At 58.2% G+C, this 18,693-nt stretch overlaps 2 protein-coding genes across 3 annotated transcripts in view; both read right to left on the reverse strand.

Moving 5' to 3' along the window:
• Window positions 1-5,380: 5,380 nt before the first annotated feature.
• On the reverse strand, window positions 5,381-10,089 carry TNFSF14 (TNF superfamily member 14). Of its 2 annotated transcripts, none has more exons than XM_070058422.2 (4): window positions 9,840-10,089; window positions 7,724-7,760; window positions 7,439-7,480; window positions 5,381-6,647 (listed from the first exon to the last, which is right to left on the reverse strand). In XM_070058422.2, the coding sequence occupies exons 1-4, from the start codon at window positions 9,948-9,950 to the stop codon at window positions 6,220-6,222; spliced, it is 618 nt and encodes a 205-aa protein (XP_069914523.2). In that variant the 5' UTR covers window positions 9,951-10,089; the 3' UTR covers window positions 5,381-6,219.
• A 4,081-nt stretch (window positions 10,090-14,170) lies between these two features.
• The window catches only part of C3 (complement C3), a 28,240-nt gene continuing 23,717 nt past the window's right edge, over window positions 14,171-18,693 (reverse strand). The window contains exons 34-41 of the mRNA XM_070059509.2: window positions 17,956-18,043; window positions 17,745-17,834; window positions 16,768-16,873; window positions 16,140-16,229; window positions 15,960-16,043; window positions 14,697-14,780; window positions 14,478-14,613; window positions 14,171-14,362 (exon numbers count right to left, since the gene is read on the reverse strand). Of these exons, the coding sequence (XP_069915610.2) occupies window positions 14,221-14,362; window positions 14,478-14,613; window positions 14,697-14,780; window positions 15,960-16,043; window positions 16,140-16,229; window positions 16,768-16,873; window positions 17,745-17,834; window positions 17,956-18,043 (820 nt within the window). The 3' untranslated portion in view covers window positions 14,171-14,220. The remainder of the gene's footprint in view (window positions 14,363-14,477; window positions 14,614-14,696; window positions 14,781-15,959; window positions 16,044-16,139; window positions 16,230-16,767; window positions 16,874-17,744; window positions 17,835-17,955; window positions 18,044-18,693) is intronic.

Genomic DNA, 18,693 nt, shown 5'->3' on the forward strand with positions numbered 1-18,693 from the left:
AACTTTTAAATATTTATTTCTTTATTACACACACGCACGCACACACATGCACACACACTAGTTTTGTTGCTCTGGACAACACAAGCTTCAAAAAACCTTCATGGAACATATATTACAAAAGACTAGGCATGGCTTTAAAGATCTTTTTGCAACAGAACAGAGGAAACCTTTAGTGCTCCTTTGCACAAGTTTTCTGAAGTTCTCTGGACAGTTGGAAGTTTAGTCTGGATTGCAACACGGTCAGTTCACTGGCTCTCTTGCATGTGTCTTTTGTAAAAAAATATTTTGGATGTATCATTTGGGGCCGGTGCCGTGAAGACACTGCTCTGAGCCCCTTGGTCCACATCTGGCTGCCTGGTTCACATTCTGGCTACTCCAAGAAATGCACCCTAGGGGGCGGCAGTGATGGCTCAGGTATTGGGGCCCCCATCAGCCACGTGGGAGGCCCGGATGGATTTCTCCTGGCTTCACCCTGGCCCAGCCTCCAGTGTTGTGCATTCTTGAGAAAATTGGTAGATGGAAGCTCGCTCTCTCTCTCCTCTCTCTCTCTCTCTCTCTCTCTCTCTCTCTCTCTCTCTACTCCTGCTGTCTGCTTTTCTCCGAGCTGTTGAGGACAGCAGTCCATTTGCCCTGCAGCATCTCCCTGTGTCCTGGTTCATGCTGGTTTGCCCTCGAGGGGCCCTTGCATCTCTGTCTCTGTCCCTAGCGTATGAGGCCATATACTAAATATTTCCAGATCCGTCAGCTGTGCGGTCCCGTCACGCTGGTTCAATTCTGCCATCCATGTGCAGAAGCTGTGTGGACTCTGCCAGTGGACGGGTGTGGCTGTGTGCCCGTGACATCTCATGGGCCCTGGAATTGGAATTGCACTCAGTTTTTATGTGATATAAAGTATTATTCTTTTTTGATCATCTTCAACCACTGAAAAAATGTAAAAGGCATTCTTAGCCTGTGAGCTGTACAGAGGCAGAGGGTGGGCAACATCGGCTCAAAGGCCACATCTGCTGATTTCTGTGTGATCCAGGAGCTGGAACGAGGTGAATTGATCATCAGAGTCAGGTGCGATGGAGAGACGCGGGTGGTGGTGGGTGGACAAAAATGCTCCGTGGGTGGAGCTGGACTTGGGGAGATCGGTGTTATTGAGGGAACTGTGTTGTGTTGTTGATTGTTATCCTGACAACATGGTTTTATTTATACATGGTTCTGTCTGTTCATTGTCTACTGCTTCTTTATCCACCCACCCATCCATCCATCCATCCATCATTCTGTCATAGATCATTCTATCTAGCTATTCATCCATCTACCCATCCAGTATTCTATGTATGTATTTATCCATCCCTCCATCCCTCCATCCTTCCATCCTTCCTCTCCTCCATCCCTCCATCCATCACTCTGTCCACAGTGAGCAGGGATATGGATGTGATGATATCGGAAATGGCAGCCAAATAAACAATGGGCTGATTGATAACATTAGCTTTGGCGGGACACTGAATGAATTCATTTTCTGCTCTTGTTGTATGTCTCTAGAAGATAACAATTAAAAAACTGCCCTCAAAGTTTCCATTAGACCTGAAACAAAATTCTAAATCCTGATGTTCTATATGAAGTCCTTCATCCCCTACCTCCTCCACCCCTGCGGCTGCTGCTCAGGCTCCCCCCACCCCAACCCTTGTGTACCAGGTACCCCAGACATCTCCACGTGCCTTCCTGCCCCAGGGCCTTTGCACAGGCTGCTCTCATTGCCAGGAATTCTCTTCCCTTCCACTGTCCATCTCACCAACTCCAGGAGCAAATGCTGGTCCCCTTCAGTCCCCTACATCCCAATCACAACCCACGTTTTCTTTTTTCTTTCTTTTTCTTTTCTTTTTTTTGACAGGCAGAGTGGACAGTTGAGAGAGAGAGAAAGAGAGAAAGGTCTTCCTTTTCCATTGGTTCACCCCCCCGATGGCCGCTGTGGCTGGTGCACTACGCTGATCCAATGGCAGGAGCCAGGTGCTTCTCCTGGTCTCCCATGGGGTGCAGGGCCCAAGCACTCGGGCCATCCTCCACTGCACTCCCTGGCCACAGCAGAGAGCTGGCCTGGAAGAGGGGCAACCGGGACAGAATCCGGTGCCCCGACCAGGACTAGAACCTGGTGTGCTGGCGCCGCAAGGCGGAGGATTAGCCTAGTGAGCCACGGCGCCGGCCTCAACCCACGTTTTCTTATCAAAGGTTGCAAATACAAATGTCTACAGAAACTTAAAAGGGAACCTGCATCTTATTTCTCTCTCTCTCTCTCTCTCTCTCTCTCTCTCTCTCTCTCTCTCTCTCACACACACACACACACACACACACACTGATTATTCCATACACAGAAACCTCCTACACCTGCCACAAACAACAGCTACAGCAGGCAGAATGGTACAATACTGCTTCCACCTGGAGATATTCAAACCCGAATCCTGGGACCCGTGAGTGTGAGGAGGGCAGGAGCCTCGGCAGGAGGCAGCATCTGGGGTTTTCAATGCCATTGCAGGGGTCTTCACAAGAGGGAGGCAGGAGGGTCAGAAACGGAGATGTGATCACGGAGATGGGGGAGAGTGAGAGTAGGGGGGCAGAGGTGGGGAGATGTGACGCAGCTGGCTTTGAAGGCAGAAGCAGGGTTGCACACAGCTGATCTCCATGAGTGAGAGAAACTTAGGAAAAACGGCCGCTCCCGGGAACCTCCCGCAGGGCCGCAGCCTTGCTGACGACCTGATCGGAGCCGCATCTCTGCATCTCCCTGCTCCAGCGCTGTACGGAGGTCCCGAAGCTTGCGGTGACTTGTGGCAGCAGCCGTAGGAAGCAAAGACAGGGCTTGTGGGAGATGGAATTGAAAGATATGTTTGCTGTGGTGCAGAAACATTTTGAAATCTATGCATCATTAAAAAAAAGATTTGCTATTTGAAAGGCAAAGTTACACAGAGAGAGAGAGGGAGAGAGGGAGGGAGGGAGGGAAGGAGAGGGAGACAGGGAGAGAGGGAGACAGGGAGGGAGGGAGGGAGAGAGGGAGACAGGGAGAGAGGGAGGGAGAGAGGGAAGGAGGGAGGGAGGGAGACAGGGAGAGAGGGAGGGAGGGAGAGAGGGAGAGGGAGGGAGACAGGGAGGGAGAGAGGGAAGGAGGGAGAGGGAGACAGGGAGACAGGGAGGGAGAGAGGGAGGGAGGGAGAGAGGGAGGGAGGGAGACAGGGAGAGAGGGAGGGAGACAGGGAGAGAGGGAGGGAGGGAGAGAGAGAGGGAGGGAAGGAGGGAGAGAGGGAGACAGGGAGAGAGAGAGAGAGACAGGGAGAGAGGGAGGGAGACAGGGAGAGAGGGAGGGAGGGAGACAGGGAGGGAGACAGGGAGAGAGGGAGGGAGGGAGGGAGGGAGACAGGGAAAGAGGGAGGGAGGGAGAGAGAGAGGGAGGGAAGGAGGGAGAGAGGGAGACAGGGAGAGAGGGAGGGAGACAGGGAGAGAGGGAGGGAGACAGGGAGAGAGGGAAGGAGAGAGGGAGAGAGGGAGGGGGGAGAGGGAGAGATGGAGAGAGGGAGGGAGAGAGGGAGAGGGAGAGAGGGAGGGAGGGAGGGGGAGAGGGAGAGATGGAGAGAGGGGGAGAGGGAGAGATGGAGAGAGGGGGAGAGGGTGAGAGGGAGGGAGGGAGGGAGGGAGAGAGAGATCATCCACCCATTTGCTTCACTCCCTAAATGGCTGCAATCTTCAGGGCTGGGCCGATCTGAAGCCAGGAGTCAGGAGCTTCTTCCGGGTCTCCCATGTGGGTGCAGGGGCCCAAGCTCTTGGGCCATCCTCCACTGCTTTCCCAGGCCATAGCAGGAAGCGGGAAGGGAAGTGGAGCAGCCTGGACTCGAACCGGCGGCCATAGAAGATGCCAGTGTCGCAGATGGCAGCTTAACTCTGTGTCACAGTGCCGGGCTCCCCAGAATATTCTCGTGTTTCAATCCTGGCTCCTGATTCCTGTTTTAGGGACACACCCAGGGGCTAGATGTGACCCGTGGATGGAAGGCCACTTTGGGGGGAATAAAGGGCCGCCCTTTACCCTATTCTGCAGATGAGGAAGCTGGGGCCGAGAGAAACCGAGGGTGGGGAGTGCCAGAGCGGGGGCCGGGCTCCAGCTTTCTCACCCCCCCACGTCTCTTTGCAAGGGTGCATCGCAAGCGTTGGCACCCAGTGGCATCCAGCAGGAGAGAGGAATCCTGGGTGTTATCAGCAGCCTTCTTGCTTCCGTCCTGCCCCCGCCAGGGCCAAGGGCAGGGTTTCCTGCCCAGGGGCTGGGGGAGGCCGGTGGGCTTCGGGGCCTGGGGAGGAGCTGAGGCAAGCGGGGAGGGTGCAATCTGGGGAGATTCTGGGGCACTGGGGGAGAAAGAGGAAACGGAGTAGATAAAGTTCTCAGAAGCTGGTCTGCGGCCAGGGCTGAGGGCTTCCTGCTGCCACCTTGTTATCTGAGATCAGGCTGAGGCCCTGGGCTCCCTCTGCACCAGTGTCTTCCCCTGCAGGAGTGCCTGTCCCCTCTCCCCCGTCACCCCTTCCCTCTCTTTCCATACCTCTGCTTCTGCTCCTCCTCACCCACGCCTCCCTCCCTCCCTCGCCTCCTCTGCGGGACTGTGAGGCCCTCCAGACTAAACTTAGCACGATGCTCCCCATCCCCAGACGGAAGCCGGTGGCTTTTATAAGTGCATTGTCCTCGCACTTCAGTCTCCTCATCAAAGCCACGGAAACAGAAAGGCCATGATGAGAACAGAGGAAACTCTGGCAGGCGCTGGGGCCGGGCTCTTGGGGCCCTCTCGCCTCCCACCCACCCGTGAGAGTGGGAGGTCACGGGGAAGATGTGCCTGGTCCTTCCTCGCTGTCTCTGAATCCCTTATGACACCTCCACACTCACTGAGCTCTTACTGCCCGCCAGCATCCCGTATGGGCACCGGTTCAAGACCCGGCTGCTCCACTTCCCATCCAGCTCCCTGCTAACGCGCTTGGGAAAGCAGCAGAAGTCCATGGAGGGCCGGCGCCGTGCCTCACTTGGTTAATCCTCTGCCTGCAGCACCAGTATTCCATATGGGCGCCGGGTTCTAGTCCCGGGTGCTCCTCTTCCAGTCCAGCTCTCTGCTGTGGCCTGGGAAAGCAGTGGAGGATGGCCCTGGTGCTTGAGCCCCTGCACCTGCATGGGAGACCAGGAAGAAGCTCCTGGCTCCTGGCTTCGGATTGGTGCCACTCCTGCCCCGGGGCTGGAGCAGCTACGTCTAGGCTCCTCCCAGACCCCGGGGTGGGGTGGGGGTCATTCCATCCATCCCTCTGCCTCCATGAACCACCGACCGGTGCCCCCATCCCACTCGGGGTGCCTTCCCCCAAGAACCAGACACAGCCCTGTGCCATCGGTTGCCGTTTATTTCAAAGGCCGGTGGCCGAGGGACCCGTGGCTCCGCACAAGGTCTGGGCCCAGCCCCAGGATGTGTCAGTCCTGGCTGGGGCGGGGTCGCGGGCTCTGGTGTGTGTGTGTGTGTGTGTGTGTGGTCACTGGGGTGCCGCTGGCTCTGCCAGTGACGTGGCGTCCCACGTGGCGAGCCTGTCCACCACGCCGCCAGTGACTACGCGGGGTTGTGCGGCGCACATGGCCTCGATGTCTGTGGCTGAGACTGCAGAGCCTTGAGCTCCTTCCAAATCAGAAGTATAAACACCCACCCCTCACCCCTGCTTGGAAGGCCAGCCGCACCCCTTCCCCGGGGTCGCACAGACCCCCGCGTCTCTGGGTCGGGGTCCGCGGCGGGCGATGTTCCTGTCGCGTCGCCCGACTTCCCGAGGCGGCTGAGTCCTGGCCCTGGGTGTCGGGGCCGGGGGTCCCCGCTGAGCACTCAGCCTGTTGAGTTTGGGTTCCTTGGGTGGCTTCCGCCATCTCCACACTCCCGGGCCCCCTGCGAGTCCTCAGCCCGCCAAATCCGATCCACCAATCACGCCGTCTACTCTGCGAGGTCTCCGCCCACCAGAGCCGATCCGCCAATCACGACGTCCACCTGAGAGGCCTCAGCCCGCCAGAGCTGATCCGTCAATCACGCCGTCCACCCTGCGAGGCCTCCGCCCATCAGATCCGATCCGCCAATCACGGCGTCCACTCTGCGAGGGCTCCGCCCATCCGATCTGATCCACCAATCACACCGTCCATCCTGCGAGGCCTCCGCCCGCCCACCCGATCCGATCCGCCAATCACGACGTCCTTCACACCATGAAAGCGCCGAAGTAGGAGCGGGTGCCGTCCCGGAGCCGGACCAGCTGCTCTTCCAGCACGCGGACCACCACCTCCTCGCCGGCCTCCAGGTGCACCACGCCGCCCAGGAAGCTGCTGTCCCACCAGACGCGGGAGCTGGCCGCCCGCCCGCAGGGCGACCGCCGGCTCACCAGTAGCTCGAGCTCCTCGGGGTAGCGAGTGGTGCGCTTGTAGAGCCCGTGGGTGACGGGCAGGTCGGTGGCCAGGCCCTGCGGGCAGCCCACGCCGCCCAGCTGCACCTTGGAGTAGATGTAGTAGTAGCCGGCCTGGGTGGTCACCAGCGCCCCGTCGTGGTAGCCGAGGCCCCGCAGGAAGGCCAGGCCCAGCTGCGTCTCCCACAGCAGGGGGCCCCCGGTGCCCATGGAGCTGGAGTTGGCGCCTGGCGGGGGGGGGGGGGGGGACGGAGACACGAGGGCGGGCGGTCAGCTCCTCTGCTGGACGCCTCCCCTCTCTGAGCCTCTCCCTGTGGGTGGATGCACACGACGGCCACTCTGCAGGTCGGGAACCCGAGGCACAAAGGGCCCAAGCCTTGCAAGGGGCGGCCCCGTCGCCTGTGTGTGCCTCAGTTTCCCCGCCTGTGAAGTGGAGGTAGCAACGGTGCCTGCCTAGGACTGGACGAACTCATACGGCCGTGGCGTGTCGCAGCTCGTGGCAAGGTCTAAGTAAACCAAGCTAGAAGCTCGCAACGCCTGCCCCCACCCCTTCTGCGCGGCTTCGGTTACTTGTGGTCAACCACGGCCAACTGCGAGCCCAAAATAAATGGAACATTCCAGAAACAAGCAAATTCGGAAGCTTCGATAGCGGGTTGTTAGGATCGTTCTTAATCTCTCTCGGTGGCCGGTTCCTAAAGCGAACATTATCCCGGCTACGTGTGTATGGGAAAAAAACGCAATCAAAAGCAAGGTGCCTCTGGGATGTAAAGATAAGTAAATTTTGGTGCAAAAAAATTTTTTTTCAAAGCCCTGCATACAGTCTTGAAAACGCTCATGGAGAAAGCATATTATGGAAAAAAAAACTGTATGGAGTTTGCATTTTTTTTGCACCAAAATCGCCTTGTCTTTTGATTCTGTTTTTCCACAAAATTTTGAAGTTCGCCCGTGCAGGGTTTGGTGCTGTCCACGGTTTCAGACAGCCCCTGGTCGGGGGCAGGGTGGGGGGGGGTCTGCTCACCTGTGAGATGCGCCGCTGGACTGGCCTTGTGGGACCTGCGTGCTGGGGGAGACAGGGTCACAGGTTAGTGGGACAGCGGGGGCAAGCGCCAGCCTCCCGTGCCCACCCCACCCCCCGTGTCCACGCCACCCCTTCCTCAGCGACCCACACTTCTGCTTCTCAGGCCTGGAGGAGGGGCACCTGCGGGGCTGGGGCCGGTTGTGTAAAACAGTTGAGCAACGATGGAGGGGGTGGGGCCTCGTGGGAGCCCCGCCCACCCCAGGGAACAGGGCGGCTCTGACTCACCTTGTACCAGCTGCTCCCAGGAGCCTGTGTCTTGGTCCTGAAAAGGTAGAAGGCGCCACAGTGAGGACACGTGAGTGGGAGTCGCCCTCCCCACGGCCACAGACACACACAGGGTCACGTGTGCACACACACACGCAGGCACACACACAGCACGCAGCACCCCCGGGCCTCAGCGTCTCTCTCTGATGCCACTGGAGTTACACAGAACACCTGCTTATAATCAAATGCAGCAGACCCTTCAACAAGAATTGCTGGGGCCGCACACGCTAGGCGCCCTACGGGGGTGTAGTGGGTGTGGGATGCAGGTTGAGTCTCCCTCCTCCCAAACGATTGAGACCAGAAGTCTTTCGGATTTCAGGGTTTCTCTCTTTCTTTTTTTCTCTCCTTTGGGTTTTGGAATATTTGCATAGCCTTTTACCAATCCAGCATCCTCCATCCCCAAATCTTAAGTCTGAAATGCTCCAAACATCTGAAACTTTTGGAGTATTGTGTTGGCATTCCAAATAGTTTCAGAGTGTTTTGGCTTTTCAGATTGGAGGTGTTCAGTCTGTATTAACAATGTGTGGACGTCCACATGGGCTGGACACGTGGACACCGGCCCGACCTCAATCTTTATTCTTTAAATTCTGAGAAAAGATTGCTTTATCTAGTTATCTGAAAGGGAGAGAGAGAAAGAGAAAGAGAGAAAGAGAGAGAAAGAAAGAGACAGAGAGAGAGAGAGAGAGAGAGAGAGAGAGATCTTCCATCTGCTGGCTCACTCCCCAAATGCCTGCAACAGCCAGAGCTGGGTCAGGCCAAAGCCTGGAACCTAGAACTCTATCCAGGTCTCCCATGGGGGTGGCAGGGGACAAAGGACTTGGGCCATCACCTGCTGCTTTCCCAGGTGCATTAGCAGGGAGAGGGGTTGAGAGCAGAGCAGCCAGGACTGGAACCAGCGCTCTAATACGGGATGCTGGTGTCACAAGCGGTGGCTTAACCCACTGTGCCACAATGCTGGCCTGGACCTCAATCACAGTGACACACACGTGGGCTTAGACAGGTGGACATGGGGTTTAAGGTTCTCTGGACACAACAGCCACACAGGATGGCAGACAGATGAGCATATGCACATGCAGAGAGATACCTGCCCATGGACGGCAGCACGGGTCCCGTGGGCATGCACACGTGGCCACATGCCCAGGAGATCCTGGTAGAAGGACATGGAGCCCCGGGACTCAACAGGACAAGACCACACAGGCACAATGTCAGAGACACAGTCCACAGGTGGGCACACAAGACAGACACAGCCACGGCCGACCAGTTATACACAGGGGGACAGCTTGCGACTAGGGACGATTCCAGAACAGGGATCAGGGCTTGGTGCATGACAATGATGAACTCAGAAGCTGGCTTCCCCCGGGGAGAGCAGGTCCCCAGGGCCAGGGCCACTGCCCGGGTACCACATACCCCAAACCACGCTTCCTTCTCTAGGAAGTGGGCTCTCTGCTCACACCCCCAGCTTACAGATGAGGGAACCTGGTTCAGAGAGGTGGATTTTTAAAAAGCTGCTTATTCATCATGCTTATTTGAAAGGCAGAGAGAGGGAGACGGAGAAAGAGATAGAGATAGAGATAGAGATAGAGAGATAGAGAGATAGAGAGAGAGAGAGAATCTTCCATCAACTGGTTCACTCTCCAAATGCCCTCGATGGCCAGGACTGGGCTGGGGCTGAGCCCGGAGCCGGGAACTCCATCCGCGGTTCCCACGTGGGTGGCAGGGACCAGGCTACTTGAGACACTACTGCTCCCTCCCAGACTTAGCAGGAAGCTGCAGTCAGGAGCCAGAGCGGGGATTTGAACCCAGGCACTCTGAGGTGGGACCTGGCGGCTTCCCTGCCGGACCAAACGCCTGCCCCTAGAAAGCCAAGTTCACCTGCCTGGGGTCGGCGGCAGCAGCAGCCACAGTTCAGGGGGTGCATCTGGACACTCAGTGTGTGACCCCCCGGCCCCCAGCCCCTGGCCCCACTCACCGGCAGGTGTGTGACCATCTCCCCCAGGCGCCAGTGCAGCTGTAATAGGAACCAGCCCTGCACGGCCAGCCCGGCTCCCAGCAGCAGCAGCACGAGGCCCAGGCCCACCTGGGCAGTGCCACAGCGCTGTCTCCGGCGTCTCCGCCCCAGCCTCGTGAACGGGATGTCCGTCTGTCCATCCACCACGAACACCGAGGGGCGCACTACGGTCTCCTCCATGCTCGCGCCGACGAGGTCCCCGGTGGCTCCCGGGAGCAGGGCTCGCACGCCTGGGTCCCTCGAGCAGGGAGGAAACCACAATTGCCCAATGCGCCCCGTGCTCTACCAGCTGCAGAAGCTGCCCGCCCGCGGGCCCTGGGGCCGCCTTTAGACCCGGGGTTCAGCCCCTCCCCTTCCCCACTCGCCCTCCTCTTCTTCCTGTGCCCCCACCCCGGCCGCCCCCTGTGGCCTGCCTCACTCTCACTCACACTTTCCAGAGCCTTTGAAAATGTGACTCAGGTGTGGCTGGAGGGGGTGGCCCCAGCTTTCCCTGCTTGGCCTGCCGCTTCCTCCGTTGCATCGGTCACCAAAAATTTCCTGCGTGCACCGGGGGCTGTCCGAGGTTTCTTGGGGATGGGGGAGCATGGTAGCAAGGGAGGGAGGCAAAGGCCCTGATTGCCGGAGCTCCCGGTCCAGTGGGGTGAGGGAGGCCGCAGAACTAGCAGATGATGTCCAAGGAAGGAGCGTTTAGATGGCGACAAGCATGGTGGAAATTCAAGAGCTGAGTGAAGGAGTTGTGTGTGCACGTGTGCTCCATGTGTGCACGTGCGTGCCTGGGTGAGGGTGTGTATTGTGAGAGAGATGCAGGCAGGGAGACAGCCAGAGGTAAGGGACAGAGCTAGAGAGAGCAACAGAGAGGGGGAGAGACAGAGACAGAGAGAGAGAGACACTGATTTTCAGGAATTGGCTTACATGGTTGTGAGGTTGGCAAATCTGAAATCCCAGGGCCGAGCCAGCAAGTAACAGCCAGTGTTGCTGTCCTGAGGCCAGAGCAGGGGACGCAAGCGCCGACCCGTGCTTCAGACACTGCGTGTTTGCCCTCAACCCTTCCTCTGATCAGGTGCAGCCCACCCCCATCTGAGGACCGCAGGTGCAGACGCCACACAGAAAGACCTGCCACTAGGAACTCCATCCAGGTCTCCCACGTGGGTGGCAGGGGCCCAGGGACCTGAGGCATTACCTGTTGCCTCCCAGGGTCGCCTGTAGCAGGAAGCTGGAGTCAGAACACGGAGACCGCGTTCGCCCAAGACGCCAGGTGCTGGGTTGGCACCGAAACGAGCCCTCCCCGGACCCCGCCTGGATGGCCATGCCACAGCCTGGCCCAGGGCAAGCGGCCTGAGGTCACCTCGTTCTGCTTTCCTTTCTCTGGATAACTGCCCTGTCTGAATTCATGAGGCCTATGAGTGCCTTTTCCTGTTCCTCTTCTATGTGTTCAGTTCTTTTTCTAAAATTATTTTTATTTATTTGAAAGACAAGAGTTACACAGATAGAGGTAGAGATAGAGGTAGAGAGAGAGAGAGAGAGAGAGAGAGGTCTTCCATCCATGGGTTCACTCCCAGATGGCCACAACGGCCGGAGCTGTGCCAATCTGAAGCCAGGAGCTTCCTCTGGGTCTCCCACATGGGTGCAGGGGCCCAAGGACCTGGGCCATCTTCCACTGCTTTCCCAGGCCATAGCAGAGAGCTGGATCGGAAGAGGAGCAGCCGGGACTAGAACCGGCACCCATATGAGATGTTGGCGCTTCAAGCCAGGGCTTTAACCCGCTGCGCCACAGCGCCGGCCCTTGTGTTCAGTTCTTAAAAGGTTTATTTATTTGGAAGGCAGATAACAGAAAGCAAAAGAGAGACAGGGAGACTTTCCATCCGCTGGTTCACTTCCCAAATCCCCACAACAGCCAGGGATATGCCAGGCTGAAGCCAAGAGCCAGGAGCTCCATCTGTGTCTCCCACGGTGGGTGTGGCGGTGCCAGGTGCACAAGCACTTGGGACGTCACCTGCTGCTTTCCCAGGTGCATTAGCAGGGAGCTGCATTGGAAGCAGAGCAGCTGGGATTGGAACCAGTGCTCTGAGATGTGGGAGGTGTTGCAGGTGGCGGCTGAGCCCACTGTACCAAGACACTGGCCTCCTGTAGGATTCCTAAGACCCTACCTTTGCTAGTCATAGCAACACTCAAACAAAACCAGACAGCACCCCCACATGTTCAGAAAAAGAACAGGAGTGGAGATTCGGCTCTGTGGTTAAAGCAGCTGCATCCCACATCAGAGTGCCTGGGTTTGAGCTCCGGCTCCACTTCTGACTCCAGCTTCCTGCTACAGGAAACCCTGGGAGGCAGCAGGTAATGCCTCAGGTCCCTGGACCCTGCCACCCACGTGGGAGACCTGGATGGAGTTCCTGGCTCCTGGCTTCAGTCTGGACCTAGTCCAGGTCATCCTGGGCATTGGGAGAAACAAACCAGAGAGAGCTCTCTCTCGGCCTCTCAAATAAAATGAGTGACATGCATCTCAAGCCAGAGGGAGGGGTGGTGAGGAAGAATGGGACACACAGGATGGATCTGAAAGGGGTGGGGGTGCCTGACAGTGGTCACTGGGGCATCCGGTGAGTCACAGGCACTTGGGGCTCTCCCTGACAGTAGCATTTGGCATTTGGGGGCTGGAGGCGGGGGGGGGAGGAGAGAGCGAGCAAGCGAGCGAGCTGGTTCTTTCTCATATTCCTGGAGTCAGGTGGGTAGGGGTTCCCAGGACCCAGAGCAGGGGCCCAGCAGTGACTTTCAGATTCTGTGGCCTTTTCCTGTGATGATCTCAGCCAGAGCTGGCACCCCGGAGCCCGCCCTCAACACCCACCTGCCCATCCCCTAGGGACAAGTCTGCCTTAGCCCTGGCGCTGTCCTCCCTACAACCCCCCACCCCTTCCAAGGCTGGTGGTGCCCCACGCAGTGCTGCCACACAGTGACAACGGCCCCCACCCCACCCCACTGCTGACTCAGGCCTCGGCTCCAGCTGGAAACCCCTCCCTGCCCACCCTGGCCCGGCAGCCACCTGATGAACCGGATGAAGCATTCACCGGATGAACCCTGCACTGATGACGGGCACACGGAAAGCAGGTGAGACAGGAAGTGGAACCAGAGCCAGCTGAGGACCAGGGGCCACGGGATGGACTGAGGACAGGTGAGAGGGCAGAGCCAGACTGCAGGATGATGGCACTGAGGAGGACCCAGGAGAAAACGCAGACGGTACAGGTTGTCGCTCCCCCATTCGCGGAGGAACGACACAGGACTCTGCGCTGTTCTTTTGTCTGCTCAGCCCTTCCCAGGTTTGCTGCTGGTCCTTCCCGGGTTGGCTGCCGACCCCTCCACCTCCGTGGAGGGGCGGCTCCCCCTGCCACTTTCCCCGCTTCCGTGGAGGAGTGGCACACCGCCGGCCGGCTCTCTCGGGGGCTGCTCAGGTGTTCCTTCAGATGTTCCTGGTGCATGTTGTCGCTCTCCTCCTTTATAGTCCTCTTCCACCAATCCCAACTCTGCTACCCACACGCCGAGCACGCTGCTCTCCTCCAATCAGGAGCAGGATCAGCTCCTGCAGCTTATCAGTCAAACTGGCGAGAGGCAGCTGCATAGAGGTTGTTTGGTCTCTCTCTCAACGCCATATTGTGGGAGAGCAGATGCATAGAATAAGTCTTAATTCCAGTAATTTAGTCTAGTCTCAGTTGCTCCCCACAACAGGTGAGCATGCAGGTAAGACACAGGTGAGGATGTTGCTAAGATCCCAAGGAGATACCCAGAGGAGGAGGAGGGCCCAGACACGGATGCAGAGAGAACACACCTGCAGAAGAGGCTATGCAGGTAGCAAAACAGGCGAGCACACATCAGCATGCTGTTAAGACACAGGTGAGCTTACAGATGAGGATGTGGGCGGGCAGCCAGGTGAGGATGTAAAAAAGAAAAAAAATGCACTCATGCAGTTGAGCGAGCAGGTTTCTGGGGGAGACTCCGGGAGCTCGCAGGTCAGGAGGCAGGTGAGTGAGGAGGTGAGGAAGGCACAGTGCTTGCTGGGCAGGAGGCAGAAGGGAGGGCAAGGAAAGATGGAGGTGGGAATTCAGATGAGGGGGGAGGCGCAGATGCACTGGGGGCGGGGTGCAGGGGAGGCAGGCAGGGAACCTGCGGGTGAGCCCTGGAGGGAATCAAGCAGGGACAGGAGAGATTTCAGGTGGGAGGGAGCAGAGTGACAGGCGAGTGATCCCTCCCTTGTGTGTGTGTGGGGGGGAGGCGCAGGTGCACTGGGGGCGGGGTGCAGGGGAGGCAGCCCCTGGAGGGAATCCAGCCAGCAAGGACAGGAGAGCTTGCTGGTGGGAGGGAGCAGAGCGGCCGGCGAGTGATCCCTCCCTCCGCGCGAAGTGCAGACTGAGAGAGACAGGTGAAGTCTGTCTTTATTGGGGGGAACCCGCGGGGGGGGGCGGGGTCAGTTGGGGCAGCCAAAGACGACCATGCTCTCGGCGAAGGCGTCCAGGTCCTCACAGTGTTTCTGGTTCTCCTCATCTTGGCATTCTTCCTTCTCGGGCCAAAACTCCACCCAGGTGTCCTTGCCGATGATGTAGCTGGTGCTGGGGGCGGGGCGGCAGGTCAGGCGGGGCCGGGGAGGCGGGGCCAGGAGGCGGGGCCGGGAGGCGGGGCCGGAGGGGGCGGGGGGGCACGTGCGCGTGAGGGGCGGGCGCTCACTTGGGTTTCTCGCCCCACAGGTCGGAGGAGAGCCCCCACACGAGGTAGTGCTTCCCGTCCTTCAGCTTCAGCGCGTCTCTGCACTTGATGTGGCTGATGAACCGGCGCTGCTGCCCGGCCTGCACCTCGTCGGAGCCTGCGGTGGAGAGGGGAGGCGAGCTGAGCCGCGCCCAGGGAGCCCCAGGAGGAGGGCGGGACACGGGACAGGCTGAGGCTGACCTGACTTGATGGTGTTCTCCACGACCATTAGATACTCATCGAAGTCATCTGCCCGCTCCACCTGGACCAGCTTGGTCTTGTACACTGCCGAGGAGAGCGTGGCAGGTGGGTCACGGGCAGGTCGGCCACAGCAGGGCCACCCAGCCTGGAGTGGCACCTGCTCGTGTGACTCAAGCAGAGACGGGGGCTCACAGCCGGTCACACGATCACCTCCCGCACAGCCGCACTCAGAGGCATGCACACTGTGAGTTGCTGCGTGTACCTACAGTTTCACAGTCACATGTACAACCACGACTACAGCAAGAGACACCCAGAGGTACAGCCATAGACACAACAGCTGCTCACAATGTACAGCCATCCAGACTCACACAGCCTGGCTACATGTACTGACAGTCTCACAGTCACAGGTACGACCACACACACAATGAGAACCTTCCCAAACTACAGCCATATATGTAACTATCACTACTCCTATCCACATCACCCCCAAGCACTGTCTCACCCATACTCACACTCATGGACACACACACGACTTCAGTCGTCCACAACAGTCTTCCACACTTGAGCTACTCATAGGCACTGTCGTCCACAACCAGTCTTCTGTGGCTAGTTACTCACCACAGTCTCACACACAACCATGGCTGCACACACAGCCACGTCTATGTTACACTCACAGCTACAGCACAGCTACTCCCATCCAGTCACCCACAAACACTGCTTCCCACCAGGCACATACAACCACACACAGCCACAGTCCCTCACACAGTCACCAACAACCACTGCCTCACACAAACTATACACAGTCCCTCACAGTGACAGCCTCACACAGTCACACACAACCACAGCCACTCACCAGCTAACACCTCAAAGACAACCAACCATAGCTACAGTCATGCACATGACAGCTACTCATAGTCACTCTCATCCATGCTCACAGCCTTGCATAACCACAACTGTGCCCACTGATGGCCTCACAGCCACATACACACACACACACACACATTTGCTCACATCCACTTTTCTCACACACTCGCCCCTACCAAGACCACTCATAACCATGGTTCCCCACACCATCACGGCCCCTGGCAACACATCCACGCATGCACATAAAACACTCAGCTACAACCACAGCCAGGAGCAGCCACACACAGCCGGTGGCCCACATGACCACCGCCACACCCACAGCCTTCAGTCTGACACAAACAACCAGAGCTGCACACACCACTGCTCACCCACGGCCACACAGGGCTGTGCCCCACTCACCATAGTCCACGCCTGGCTCGCAAGCCTTGTCCAGCCGGTCGTTCAGGGTGATCTTCTCATCCAGCTGCTGCATGAAGCAGTTCTCTGCAGAGTGGGGTTGCAGCCCTGGTCTACACCCATGGCCAGCCCTGGGGGTCTACCGCGCGGGCGCCCACCCCTTCCCGGCCCCAGGACGCCCACCCTCGGCACAGCGGCACATCTCCTTGTGACACAGCTTGCTCAGCATCCCGTCCTCTTTCTCCGGGTGGTAGAACTGGGTGCAGGTTTCCTCTGTGGGCAGAGGTGAGGCGGGAGAGCCATCAACATCAAACAGCCCAGAGAGCATGCATGCCAGGGAGGCTCAGACCTGGAGGTGCTGGGTCCCAACCCCCAGACCCCCGAGACCCTCAGGCCCTGAGACTTCAGGTCCAACTTGCAAATCCTCTTGACGCATAGACCCAAGCCCTCAGATCCTTGGGCCCTGGGACTCCGCCCAGCCCCCCCCCCAACTTCCTCATCTTCAAGACCTCAGGCCCTGGAAGTCCTTAAGCCCTCCAGTCACAGACTCCTGTGACCCACAGACTTCCAGCACTGCCTCCAAGGGCTCCGAGAATCTCAGCTCATGGATCACTGGGACCCTCAACTGTCTGGGGTTTGGGACCCTCGGACTCTTGAGATTCTTAGACTCCCTAGCCCTCAGGTCCCCTGGGACCCTCAAACCCTGGGACGCTCAGATCCCCAACTTGCAAACCCTGTGACCCACAGATCCCAGCTCTGAGGGCCTTGGGTCCCCCAGCCCCTCAGGACTCTCAGCCCCCTGGCTGCTCACCCAGGTTGTAGTAGGAGTAGACCTTGACAGCTCCCGGCTGGATAAGCCCCACGTTGAAGTACTGGTGGACTTTGAAGGACAGGCATTCTTCCCGGGAGTGTGAGATCTGGGGGAAGCGGGAGGCTGCTCAGTGGCTGGTGTGGGAGGGAAGTCTAGGGAGCTGCAGGTGTGGCAGAGAAACGCAGGGGCCGAGGGGGAGGCTTCCGGGCGGTGGTGGTGGCAGGAGGGGCAGTCGGGAGTGGGTAGTCCAGCAAATCCATTTCCTCTTTCTCCTGGGCTTGAAGTTGGACTACGCTTATCATCCTCCCCCCAGCACACCCCTCAAGTGAGCTGTGACCAGGTGCCCGGACGCTGGCCCACGGATTGCTGTTTATGCCCATAAACTACCCCTCTCTCCCCCAAGGGACTGCATGGGGCACACAGCTCCTTCCTGCCTTGAATTTCACCCACATGAGGAGCACAAGTCTCTCGTGTGGATGCCCAGCCCCCCCCCCCCTTGTTCGGCATTCTGTTTCCCTAGCTGGTGTTATTTCTCTGGTGTTGAGAGGCACTGAGAAGGACTGGATATGGGGATGGGAAGACAAAGGGGTGGGGGAAGAGAAAAAAAATTCATGGAGAAGAGAGTGAGAAAGCAAGAGCAGAGAACAAAATGGGGGCTGGAAACAGAGACCAAGGCAGGCTCTTCCTGTCCACTAATACACCCCGAAGACCAAAGCGGCCCTTCTGCAATGGCCGTTGCAGACTCCCTAGAGATGAGAAGTGGAAAACAAGGAGGATATGTATGGAAAACAAGGTTGCAGCATCAGTGGCAGAAGGCAAGGTACACAGACAGTGGTGATCCTGGGAGAGCCACCTGGCTTTATCAGCTCCATCCCCGTTACCCAGTAGCCCAGACCCCTGGCTTAGTGCTAGGTCAGGGGGGCAGGACAGGCCAGCCAGGTAAGGGTCATGGCACCCAGGGGAGAATGCAGCCTTACCTTGTCCAGGTAGATGATGAGGGTGTTCTTGTTGGAGAAGGCCTTGTTCAGTTCATACTTGGAGATGTATCTGTCCACACCAGTGCTCAGCTATGGAAAGACAGGAGCGGGGCTTGGGAAAAAAAAATCCTTCCCTGGGCTCCTTCCGGCCCTGCTGCCAAACCCCAGACTCCCTCCTCCCCTGAGCCCAGCCCCCCTGAGCCGTGCAGACCAGGTTGAGGTCATCTGTGTCAGGGACGAAGCCGGTCATCATGGATATATCGAGGATAGACATGGTGGCATCCTCGTCTCCCAGGTACCTGAACGGGGAAGGGAGAAAGGTGTGGGTCCCAGGGCGGGATTGGCCATGCCCTTGGGAGGCAGAGCTCAGGAGAAGATCGGCTGTCAGCCTGAGTTGGGCTCAGATCTCTCTCTGCTGCCCGCTCACCACATGATCCTCCCTCTGTGGCTGTTCCACCTGCCACTGCACGTCGCAAGTTATGGCAACAGAAGGCAAGCATTGTCCCAACTGCAGAACTCTCCAAAGGTGACTGACTGACAAGGGAAAAGCCAATGAAGTCAAAGCAGTTTTAAAGGTATAGCTGTCGGCATCGCCCTATGCCTTCATAGCTGGCAGGAGGGAGGAATGTAAAGGTCATAGAACCATCTGGAATCTCCTTCGTGGATGGTTCGGATCCCTTTGCACGGCCTCGGCTTGCTGTCAGGGCTGCAGTCTCAGAGCGCCACACAAAGCAGACTGCTCTGCCGTGTAGTGGATTTGGTCACGTGTCACTCATCTGTTACGTTCGGCGTGTGAACCTGTCAGAGTGCGCTGTCACAGAGCTACGTGGGACGGCCTCCTGCACACCCTGGGGATATGGCACAGCTCACAGCTCCCGGGCTACAGTCTGGGCAGCGTGCCATGGTCCTGAGTATCGTGGGCTGTCGTGATGCGACAGGAAGCTGTCGC

This window comes from Oryctolagus cuniculus, chromosome 16, assembly GCF_051225735.1.
Source record: "Oryctolagus cuniculus isolate XC-2025 breed Fujian yellow rabbit chromosome 16, ASM5122573v1, whole genome shotgun sequence".
Classification (NCBI taxonomy): domain Eukaryota; kingdom Metazoa; phylum Chordata; class Mammalia; order Lagomorpha; family Leporidae; genus Oryctolagus; species Oryctolagus cuniculus.

What these genes read in the sequence shown, in the direction of transcription:
- TNFSF14 (XM_070058422.2), bottom strand. Translation starts at nt 9,950, where the DNA reads ATGGAGGAGACCGTAGTGCGCCCCTCGGTGTTCGTGGTGGATGGACAG. An exon ending in AGCGCTGTGGCACTGCCCAG is followed by an intron (nt 7,761 to 9,839) that starts GTGGGCCTGGGC and finishes CTACCTTTTCAG; the next exon opens with GACCAAGACACAGGCTCCTG. An exon ending in TCCAGCGGCGCATCTCACAG is followed by an intron (nt 6,648 to 7,438) that starts GTGAGCAGACCC and finishes CCCCCCCGCCAG; the next exon opens with GCGCCAACTCCAGCTCCATG.